Source organism: Mya arenaria, chromosome 1 (assembly GCF_026914265.1).
Source record: "Mya arenaria isolate MELC-2E11 chromosome 1, ASM2691426v1".
NCBI classification, from domain to species: domain Eukaryota; kingdom Metazoa; phylum Mollusca; class Bivalvia; order Myida; family Myidae; genus Mya; species Mya arenaria.
This window is the reverse complement of record NC_069122.1, coordinates 55,441,437-55,453,936: the sequence shown is the minus strand read 5'-3', so window position 1 is coordinate 55,453,936 and position 12,500 is coordinate 55,441,437. Positions and strand designations below refer to the sequence as shown.

The window sequence follows — 12,500 nt, the reverse complement described above, 5'->3', positions numbered from 1 at the left end:
TATGAATTCATTCCTTCCTTCTACAATATCTGCATGGAATTCTCTTCCAGTTGACGCAATGGCTATAAACAATATCGTTGTTTTTAAATCATTACTCTATTCTGATAAGCCCAAAACACTTATAATATTTTATTACGGGAAACGCCGGCTTCAGGTCCTGCAAACTCGACTACGCAACGATTGTAGTTCCCTGAATCACTCACCATCTCTATGTTAAAAATATTGTTCCCTCACCATTTTGCATGTGTGGAAGACAGGAGAGTACATACCACTATCTCTTTATTTGTCCCCTCTTTACTGAACAAAGGCAAAATATGTTTAATACTGTTCAATCTCTAACTGAGGTTACCCTCCGTTGCTTACTATATGGTGATGACACACAGACTGAAGAGCAAAATAGTACTCTGTTTGATGCAGTTTATCGTTTTATTTATTTGTCAAAAAGATTTGGAAGCCAGTGATCGACTCAAACCACCAACACTCACACATCTTTTACTTTGCCTCTCCTTCTTTTCTTCTTCGTTCATTCTCATACTATATTTTTTTCTACCTCAATACAGTTGATTAATTTAGAATAAAGTTGTTGTTTTTCTACAATAAATGTTTTTGCATTTAACGTCTATCATTCAATTGCCTTAATTTTAAACATTATTTAATATGAGCTTGTATATTAATATGTTTATAACTCCATCACTAGTATCCGCCTCAAATGCTAATTGTTATCTATCATAACAGGGAAAGGAACTCTATTAGTTCATTTCTACCGTTCCAATCCTGAAATTTGATTATGTATGTGTATTGAAATGTTGATAAATTTTGCTCAATAAAATATGTTTAAACCAATGGTGATAAAAAAGAACAACAACATATCCATACCAGCCAGTCCAGTTATAGGAATAAAATCCTCATAAACAAATCATATAAAATCTGGTTTTTGTTGTATTTGAAATAATATTAAAACCAAATGTGCATGGTATTGTATAATTTAACTCTAAAACAAAATGTATATTTTTGTTATTATGAAATAAAACCAAAACCTTTTAAAAGTGAAGAAAGTTGCCAAATCGATTCAATTTTAAGGTGCGGTGTACATTTTGCTTTATTTGGTTTGTTGAACACCTGTTATTTATCTACATTCAGTTGGTCATGTGACTGCACTTCTTTTCTGTTCAGAATTGACAGTGGAAAAAACAAATAGTGCTCCAGAATCTTACTTAAGTCCGCCAACAAATAACTTCGACAATCCCTCGCCCAGAATGTTTAAACTCCGTGCATGATAATGACATTGGCCATAAATTCAGTACACTTATACTTCTGCAAAATGCTGAAACATAAGCAGCATTCAACGAGAGCTTATTAAATTTCAGTGACACATCACACTTATCCCATATTGCCAGTGAAGTTCTGTATAGCCAGCATTTAATTACTCTTATATCGTCCTAATATGCGTCGGTATTGTGTCGATGTCAATAGCGTAAAAAAGCACTTGTCTCTACTTCTGAAAGATCCTCGTTAAAATATCACGATTTATTTCTCCGCCTTGCCTGATAAACTTTTTCTATCGACGGCAATAATAAAGTATTCTGTATGTTTTGCAACAATTCGTCATTATGGGTTGATACAAATGTTCACAAAAGAAGGCGTTGTTACAAAGTAAATATCAAAAAGAAATGTTATGAAATGAATTCTAATACTTTTGACCCCTTAGCCCAGTCATTGGGAATGCGCAGGTATTTTAATCAAAATATTTAAATTGCTTTCTGATTACTTATCATGTAAAAAGTAAAGTTCATAAACTGATGTCATCAGATTGATAACTTACTATTGCTTAAACTATTTCCAGTTAATTCATGTCTCAACATCAACACCAAATATTTAACTTTTCGCCGATATGCCGATATATAAAGTATATATATGTTTTTTTCAGTGTAAGATCGAATTTACGATCTTACACTGAAAAGAAAACATTTTTTCTTTTTCTTTTATGCTTATTTTCGGAGTTTTAATAGTATTAATCAATTTTCTTAATTACCCCCTTTTTTGAAAAGGGTGTTTTTTACACCGTAACCGGCGGGACGCCCCTCACGCAAATTATATATATAATATATATATAATATATAATAGCAGATGATGAAGCTGTCAATTTTCCGGTTTGTTGTGAAAACGTTCTATGGATATTCGTTTTTATAGTTAATTATTTGCTCGTTTTTTTTGGTCAAAGACTTTATGGACATTAACCAATGAACTTTTATTAGTGCAAAAAATAACGAAAACACTTATATTTTAAGCGGGACATAGATAAATAACCAAATTACTACGACGCCATTTATTAAATAGAAATTTGAAAGGTCAAATGTCGTAGCAAAACAATTGCTTTTTTTGGTCAAAGACTTTATGGACATTAACCAATGAACTTTTATTAGTGCAAAAAATAACGAAAACACTTATATTTTAAGCGGGACATAGATAAATAACCAAATTACTACGACGCCATTTATTAAATAGAAATTTGAAAGGTCAAATGTCGTAGCAAAACAATTGCTGATAATCATTAAATATAAAACATTTCTCTTAGTTTGAGAGTCAGTTTCATCACACATTGATATTCAGTCATCTTACGGTCAAAGAGAAGTCTCGTTTGCTTGAAGACAGGTCGATTTCCAGATAATGATGAGGACCACGTTAGTTTGTTTACACATTTTGAGGCGTGGATTGGGTAAAAATATATCAGTAAATCTGTAAATTGTTGTGTGAATTTCGCGGAAAGTTTGTATTACGTATTACAACGACAAACAGTTCAAATCACATTTGAACGATGATATGACATTATATTTATGTTTAAACAATTGTTTTCGTCTGTTATTTGTTTAAAACGTTTGAAAAACGGGATAACCATTTTTCTAATCAACTGTAAGTTGTTAATTTCCAAATATATTTTTTAAATTTATTTTACATTTCTTTAAATTTTAAATATTTTCTTTGCAAATATTTTCTGGTTCAAAGTGAAGTGTTCTGTTTTGATCAAAGGGAAGAAACTACAATGGACTTTGATATTTTCACTCCTTATTTTATTGTTGTTATTTTACTGTTGAAACTCCACTTTTCATCGAAATGCATAAAATAAATAAATGATATATTTTATAAGGGAGAGAATACGAAGACTATAATATAAGTGGCAACTATTGTTAACCGATTGCCAAAGTATTTTGTTGTGTGCTTATTAGCTATTTTAATCCCAAAATAATCTAGAGCTCGATTTAAGTTCTGTCACACGTCCGTTCAAAAGTTGAAATACCCTCGTGCATTGATATGGATATTGATGCGTGAGGTATATATGCGGTGATTGTATGTTTTAAGCATATCGTTCAAAAGCTGTTTTGGTAATTTCCTTGTGCCTCTTAAAATGGTTTATATACAGATAGTTGACTGCTGTATATTTCAAATGAATTATTGGCGCATCATTGACAACGATAAAGCATATCATTCATATCGAGTGAATAACAGTGTTTTCACAATCAATTTAAAATTTTCAGAATACATGATTTCATTATTAAAGTACTCGTTACAAGTCAATGAAAATACAATTTTCGGTCACAGCTCGACTAGAATTGTCTCTAATTAAGTATATATGGGAAAAATGTTACGTATAAGCTCTTAACAACTAAAGAAGTGCCATATAGACAAGAAATCGGTCGATCAAATAATATTTTTGAGTTGTACACTTCAAAATGTGTTTGATATATTTTGTATAACTTGTTCATCAAGTTTAATGTATGATATTTCTATGTGCCTACAGTATGTACATATGTTTGGATATGAGTGTTATGGTACGTCTCCGTCTTTCACTTAAGCTTAAATCATCGCGAGGTAATTAGTTTCAATGCGATGAAATAAATCTCAAAAAGAAAGTTATTACTAACTTAATTAAATAACAGGAATCAAATTTGAATAAAACAATGATCAGAAATAATAATAATTAAGGAAATTACTTTTAGAAATCAAATTTACAACTAAGTTAACAACATATTACTTTTCTTGGTCCCGGTTAAAAATGAAGTTCGAACTATTATTTAACTCATATATAACAAATGCGTATTTCAGAGTTTCAAAACGTGTAAAATAATCATAAGTCTCGCGAACTCTGCAAATTTCAATCGAGTATCATCTTAAAGGCCAGTCATTGCTTAGCTGTTGTTTTGCGACAGAGTAAACGTTCGCAATTTATTAGCCACATAAACTCAACACAGTGCAATCAAGGGTAGCATTTTATGCCAGACATATTTCAACAGGTTTTGTACATTTGAAAATTATTACTCGAGGTTTGCTTTGGGGCATTCTATCCCGAAAATTCACAATTTCTTAATCTTAACAGCAACGGATAACCGTTCGTAACAGTGCTATTACAGTTTAACAATAAAGCTGCACTCTTACAGATTGAACATTTTGACAGCTTATATTATATTTTGTTTTCGAACGAGCCAATTTATGCGATAAACATCATAACCAGTGATATATGACCGCTGACAAAAGATCAGATGGCAGATAGTGAAAATTAAACGAAAAATACAAAATGTAGCAAAAAGGCTTTGCATTAGGTCATATATGTTATTCTGATTGATTTGATTCAATTAATCCTAAAAGAATTGCCATTTTACCGACGTACATAATATCAGGCTAATGGGACATATGGACTCTTGATGATCGTATTTTGCGAACCGTTCATTTTAAAGATTTGTATACAACTTATATTACTGTCCCGATTATAGTTTATGATTTTTTATCAAGTATTACAGTACTGATATATGTCTTCTATGTTTTTAACTGATAGCAATAAAAAGTCTTTGAAAATATTTATTTTTTATCTCCGATATCAGAGGAACAACTGATTGGCGACTATACTCAATCCTTTCTATCCTATGTGTTATGCAGGTGTTCACATAAATCTTTATGTATGCAACAAAACACCTTTGTTTTCGTGTACATCACCAAGACATTACATACACTCCAGTTGTTTACCTATAAATGAACGTATTTCTATTTTCAGGAAAAGCGAAGAGCTAATACGGTATGTATGTTTGTTTTTTGAAATATAACGTTAGATATATCATAAACTCTTTCAAGTTTATTTTTTTACATCTGAATGGCTATGAAAATGGATTGAAAATATTATGTTTCAATGTTGAATTCTATTTTAGTTTTACTGATGTATTCAAGATATATGTTCCGGTTGGAAAACTCACATCTATCCATGTCATCAGTTTCATTCTGCTCAACTCACATCACAAATTATTAACCATAAAGCTAGTGTTAGTATTTCCTCAAATATAAATCTGAAAACATCGCACCGTATTTTCCGCATGCTAAATTACATTTATATGTATGAGAAACAATTTTGAAAGAGAGGACAACGATGTTACAATCTATTGTTGGTTTTTATATAATTGTTTGGCAACGTAAGTTATATTCGTTTGTTTTCTTGAAATACGTATGCGTCATTATGGGCAAAAATAACAGTCGGTCAAAATGTTTTTGAAAATTCTTGTATCTTTAATATTAATTGTACAATTCAAAATGTGTTTGAATATGCTTGTTTATTTTAAAAGTCCAGCTTCAAATATATATGTTTTGCTCATTATGAGATATCTGAAACATCTTCGATCGTCGTCTGTGATGAAAGGTTTAATCATCACGTGATGTTACACGCATGACAATTTATTTCAATGCACAAAAAGAAGACATTTCTAACTTAATAACATTGCCAAAACCGAAATGTTATCTACTTTCTATTACATCAGTGAAAGTTAAATTTGCTAGAGCTTTGTTCTCAGTATCTATGCTATATTATGAATATTCTGACAATCATAACACAATTCAAAACATTTCTACATTCGTCGTCCATATTGTTATGCTAAATCATGAATATTCTGACAATCATAACACAATATAAAATATTTCTACATTCGTCGTCCATATTGTTATGCTAAATCAGTAATATTCTGACAATAATAACACAATTCAAAACATTTCTACATTCGTCGTCCATATTGTTATGCTATATTATGAATATTCTGACAATCATAACACAATTCAAAACATTTCTACCCTCGTCGTCAATATTGTTATGCTAAATCATTAATATTCCGACAATCATTACACAATATAAAACATTTCTACACTCGTCGTCAATATTGTTTTTCGTGCAAATATCACTTTGTTAGTTGCCATTTAAAAATGCCACTGGAAGTAATTTGATAATGGTCCATTGAAACTTTAAGAATGATTCAAAAATGGAAATAACACATGTTTGGCAACAAGCAGATATGTTTTTACGATCAGTTCTTCATTTTATAATCGAGACCAACTCATATATAACGTAACACATATTGTATGCAATAGGTAATCTATTTCACACGGGTTGATTTGAAAGAAAGAATTTTGAAAATGTATGCGAAAACATAATCTAAGGCTAATTGGACAAATACGATATTGACAATCGTCGTGAGAAAACCATAAATATCACCTAATTCAAAAACAAAATGTTAATTTAAACAAAATGTTTCTAGAAGTATTAAAGTATACAAGGATTGATCCACAATTTTACGGAGCTTTTTAATATTACTTCTACTACTACTACTACTACTACTACTACTACTACTACTACTACTACTACTACTACTACTACTACTACTCCTACTATTACTACAACTATTACTACTACTACTACTACTACTACTACTACTACTACTACTACTACTACTCCTCCTCCTCCTCCTACTTCTACTACTACTACTACTACTACTACTACTACTACTACTACTACTACTACTACTACTACTACTTCTACTCCTCCTACTACTACTACTACTACTACTACTACTACTACTACTACTACCACTACCACTACCACTACCACTACTACTACTACTATTTCTACTACTACTACTACTACGACTACTACTACTACTACTACTACGACTACTACTACGACTACTACTACTACTACTACTACTACTACTACTACTACTACTACTACTACTACTACTACTACTACAACTACTACTACTACTTCTATTGCTACTTCTACTACTACTACTACTACTACTACTACTACTACTACTACTACTACTACTACTACTACTACTACTACTACTATTACTACTACTATGACTACTGTTACAACTACTACTACTTCTACTACTACTACTACTACTATCACAAATACAACTACTACTACTACTACTATCACAAATACAACTACTACTACTACTACTAGTCTTCATGCACTGGAGTGCCAAAGTGAATACATTATCGTTGTATACAGTATACAATTCGGGAATCTTACATAAATTTGATTTGTAAAACATATGTTTTGAGGTAAATGAAATCAACGGCAAGCTTTTTTGCTTGTTAAAGCTGTACTAATAATGAATTTGTTATTCTCTTCCTATATATAAACATTCTACATTTTCGCAACATGAATCCTTTGACACAAGTGTGAATTATATATACATGAAATACATAGAACGAAGTTATATTGGTTCGACACGAAGCACAAATTGCTTGTACATTCGTTCGCTTAAAATAAAATCACCATTCGTTATGGCGTGTTTACAGACAATTTAAGAACGTTATGACACAACACTTGTCTTATCCTCGTATATCTAAAATACATAACAACTAACTTATTACTGTGCTTGTTCACCAGCTTGATTGATATAAAACAATTGCCATAAATTGTTATGCCGCGTTAATAAACACAGTAATTCTTAATAAGCCGGTGCAATTGGTGTCGACGGCGGTTTTGGGGGCGAACAATCAGATTCCAGAATTGTAAATGTATGTATGTAGTGCTAATGTTGGTTAAGAACGTGTGCAAAGAAAATCGTTTGAAGCTTAATTCATACATTCAGAATATATTTTTATTTCAACTAAAACAATCATTTAATTTCGAACATTTCAATATTGATTGTTCAGCCGTAAAACAGGTTTTTTTCTGTTTATTCTTTTTATTTATGTCACAATATCAACACCAATTTTTTAACTATTTGCCGATATACAACAATATCTTCAAAAAGGACGTGAATATGAATATTTTATAATTTGTAACTATTGATAACCGTTTGCCAAATTGTGAATTTGTGTGCATGTTACCTAGTTTAAACCCCAAGTAATCTAGAACTCCACTGATGTCCTGTTTCACTGTCCGTTCAAAGTTGGATATACTTTCGTGTGCATTGGTGCTGATTGATGGGTGTGGTATATATGCGGTGATTGTATGTTTTTAGTATATGTGTTTATTGTTCAGTGCTGTTTTGGTAATTTCCTTATACCTCCTGAAATGGTTTATATTTGACTACTGTATATTTCAAATGAATTATTGACGCATTCTTGACTGCGTTGAAGCGTATCGAGTGAATAACATAGTCAGTTTCATAATCAATTTTAAAATATGATAATACATAATTTCAAGTTTCATTATTGTAATATTCGTTTCAAGGAAAATAGACTTTCAGAAAAATCGCGACTAAAATTATATTTTATTAATTATTTACGGGGCCTCTATTACGTGAAGGGTCTTAATAACTAATGAAGTGGCAAAATTTGGCTTTATAATTTGGATAATATAACAAATAACGAACACTACAGATAATAGTTATTCATATTGAACGACAATCTAGCATGCATTTAGCCTAAATGAATAGAAAAATAGCTTAAAATAAAAATCATGTATGAATAGAACATTAATAACATTTATATATGTTAGATATTTCTAACTCAATTAAATTACCAAAACCGATATGCTATCTACTTTTAATACTTCACTGAAAGTTGAATGTTTTAGAGTTTTGTTCTCAGTATTTTTGCTAAATGATGAAAATTCAAACAATCATGACACAATTCAAGACATTTCTACATTCGTCGTTCATATTGTTTTTTCGTGCAAATATCACTACGTTAGTTGACATCTAAAAATGACACTGGAAGTAGTTTGATAATGGTCTACATTTTAAAAAAATGGGTACTGTTTGAATGAATCGAAAAAAGAAAAAAAAAAACACACGGCATGTTCCTAGAAGTATTAAAGTATACAAGAATTGAACCAGAATTTTGTGAAGCTTTAAATAATTAAAATATAATTGCACATATAAAATACATTTTCACTTACTCTATCATCTGGCACAATTCCTGAAGGCTCAGACCTCAAACTAATAACAATAATAGAACAACTATTAAATTACTATTAGTACTACTACTATTAATAAACATACTTTTAGTACTTCTGCCACTGCTACTGCTACTACTATTATTACTACTACTACTACTACTACTACTACTACTGGTACTGCTACTGCTACCGCTACTACTACTGCTGCTGCTTCTGCTTCTGCTACTACCATTGCTTCTGCTTCTGCTACAACTACTATTACTGCTACTGCTACTGCTGCTGCTGTTTATTTTACTGCTACTGCTACTGCTACTGCTAATGCTACTGCTTTTGCTACTGCTTCTACTACTGCTACTGCTACTACTACCACTCTGCATTTACTACAAATTGAATCTGGTTGGGAAACTTTAAGTATTAGATGCAAGAAACACAAACTTCTTCTCTTCTTTAAAATGAAAAATGGTTTCACGCCAGATTACTTGTCGGTTTTGGTTCCCCAGACAGTAGGACAAGGTTTATCAAGAACACTTAGAAATTCATCAAATATATCTAGTTTCCGAGCCCGCACATCTTTGTATATGAATTCATTCCTTCCTTCTACAATATTTGCATGGAATTCTCTTCCAGTTGACGCAAAGGCTATAAACAATATCGTTGGTTTTAAATCATTCCTCTATTCTGATAAGCTCAAAACACTTAGAATATTTTATTACGGGAAACGCCGGCCTCAGGTCCTGCACACTCGCCTACGCAACGATTGTAGTTCCCTGAATCACCATATCTATGTTAAAAATATTGTTCCTTCACCATTTTGCATGTGTGGAAGACAGGAGAGTACATACCACTATCTCTTTATTTGTCCTCTCTTTACTGAACAAAGGCAAACTATGTTTGATACTGTTCAATCTCTAAATGAGGTTACCCTCCGTTGCTTACTATATGGTAATGACACAATGACTGAAGAGCAAAATATATATATATATATAATAGCAGATGAAGCAGCTGTCAATTTTCCGGTTTGTTGTGAAAACGTTCTATGGATATTCGTTTCTATAGTTAATTATTTGCTCGTTTTCTTAGGTCAAAGACTTTATGAACATTAACCAATGAACTTTAATTAGTGCAAAAAATAACGAAAACACTTATATTTTAAGCGGGACATAGATAAATAACCAAATTACTAGGCCGCCATTTATTAAATGGAAATTTGAAAGGTCAAATGTCGTAGCAAAACAATTGCTGATAATCATTAAATATAAACCATTTCTCTTAGTTTGAGAGTGTGTTACATCACACATTGATATTCAGTCATCTTACGGTCAGAGAGAAGTCTCGTTTGCTTGAAGACAGTTCGATTTCCAGATAATGATGAGGACCACGCTAGTTTGTTGACACATTTTGAGGCGTGGATGGGGTAAAAATATACCAGTAAATCTGTAAATTGTTGTGTGAATTTTGCGGAAAGTTTGTATTACGTATTACAACGACAAACAGTTTAAATCACATTTGAACGATGATATGACATTCTATTTATGTTTAAACAATTGTTTTCGTCTGTTATTTGTTTTATATAAAAGCAAATATTGGAACATTCAGCTTAAAGATCAAGTAAACGTTTGAAAAACGGGATAACCATTTTTCTAATCAACTGTAAGTTGTTAATTTCCAAAAATATTTTTTAAATTTATTTACCATTTCTTTAAATTTTAAATATTTTCTTTGCAAATATTTTCTGGTTGAAAGTGAAGTGTTCTGTTTTGATCAAAGGGTAGAAACTACAATGGACTTTGATATTTTCACTCCTTATTTTGCAGTGAAAATATCAAGTTTATATTTTCACTGTTGTTATTTTACTGTTGAAACTCCATTTTTCATCGAAATGCATAAAATAAATAAATGATATATTTTATAAGGGAGAGAATACGAAGACTATAATATAAGTGGCAACTATTGTTAACCGATTGCCAAAGTATATTGTTGTGTGCATATTAGTTAGTTTAATCCCAAAATAATCTAGAGCTCGATTTAAGTTCTGTCACACGTCCGTTCAAAAGTTGAAATACCCTCGTGCATTGATATGGATATTGATGCGTGTGGTATATATGCGGTGATTTTTATGTTTTTAGCATATCGTTCAAAAGCTGTTTTGGTAATTTCCTTGTGCCTCTTAAAATGGTTTATATACAGATAGTTGACTGCTGTATATTTCAAATGAATTATTGGCGCATCATTGACAACGATATAGCATATCATTCATATCGAGTGAATAACAGTGTTTTCACAGTCAATTAAAAATTTTCAGAATACATGATTTCATTATTAAAATACTCGTTACAAGTCAATGAAAATACAATTTTCGGTCACAGCTCGACTAGAATTGTCTCTAATTAAGTATATATGGGAAAAATGTTACGTATAAGCTCTTAACAACTAAAGAAGTGCCATATAGACAAGAAATCGGTCGATCAAATAATATTTTTGAGTTGTACACTTCAAAATGTGTTTGATATATTTTGTATAACTTGTTCATCAAGTTTAATGTATGATATTTCTATGTGCCTACAGTATGTACATATGTTTGGATATGAGTGTTATGGTACGTCTCCGTCTTTCACTAAAGCTTAAATCATCGCGTGATTGGATACGCGAGGTAATTAGTTTCAATGCGATGAAATAAATCTCAAAAAGAAATTTATTACTAACTTAATTAAATAAAAGGAATCAAATTTGAATCAAATAATGATCAGAAATAATAATAATTAAGGAAATTACTTTTGGAAATCAAATTTACAACTAAGTTAACAACGTATTACTTTTCTTGGTCCCGGTTAAAAATGAAGTTCGAACTATTATTTAACTCATATATAACAAATGCGTATTTCAGAGTTTCAAAACGTGTAAAATAATCATAAGTCTCGCGAACTCTGCAAATTTCAATCGAGTATCATCTTAAAGGCCAGGCATTGCTTAGCTGTTGTTTTGCGACAGAGTAAACGTTCGCAATTTATTAGCCTCATAAACTCAACAAAGAGCAATCAAGGGTAGCATTTTATGCCAGACATATTTCAACAGGTTTTGTACATTTGAAAATTATTACTCGAGGTTTGCTTTGGGGCATACTATCCCGAAAATTCACAATCTCTTAATCTTAACAGCAACGGATAACCGTTCGTAACAGTGCTATTACAGTTTAACAATAAAGCTGCACTCTTACAGATTGAACATTTTGACAGCTTATATTATATTTTGTCTTCGAACGAGCAAATTTATGCGATAAACATCATAACCAGTGATATATGACCGCTAACAAAAGATCAGATGGCAGATAGTGAAA

General features: G+C 31.2%; 1 protein-coding gene across 8 annotated transcripts in view; it reads left to right on the top strand.

Moving 5' to 3' along the window:
* The window catches only part of LOC128229958 (desmoplakin-like), a 264,609-nt gene that overhangs the window by 154,219 nt on the left and 97,890 nt on the right, over positions 1 to 12,500 (top strand). For 7 of the 8 annotated variants that reach the window (XM_052941905.1, XM_052941896.1, XM_052941932.1 and 4 more), the window contains one exon: positions 5,045 to 5,065. The exons of the other annotated variant lie outside the window; for it this stretch is intronic. In XM_052941905.1, the coding sequence (XP_052797865.1) occupies positions 5,045 to 5,065 (21 nt within the window). The remainder of the gene's footprint in view (positions 1 to 5,044; positions 5,066 to 12,500) is intronic. 8 annotated transcript variants of the gene reach the window in all.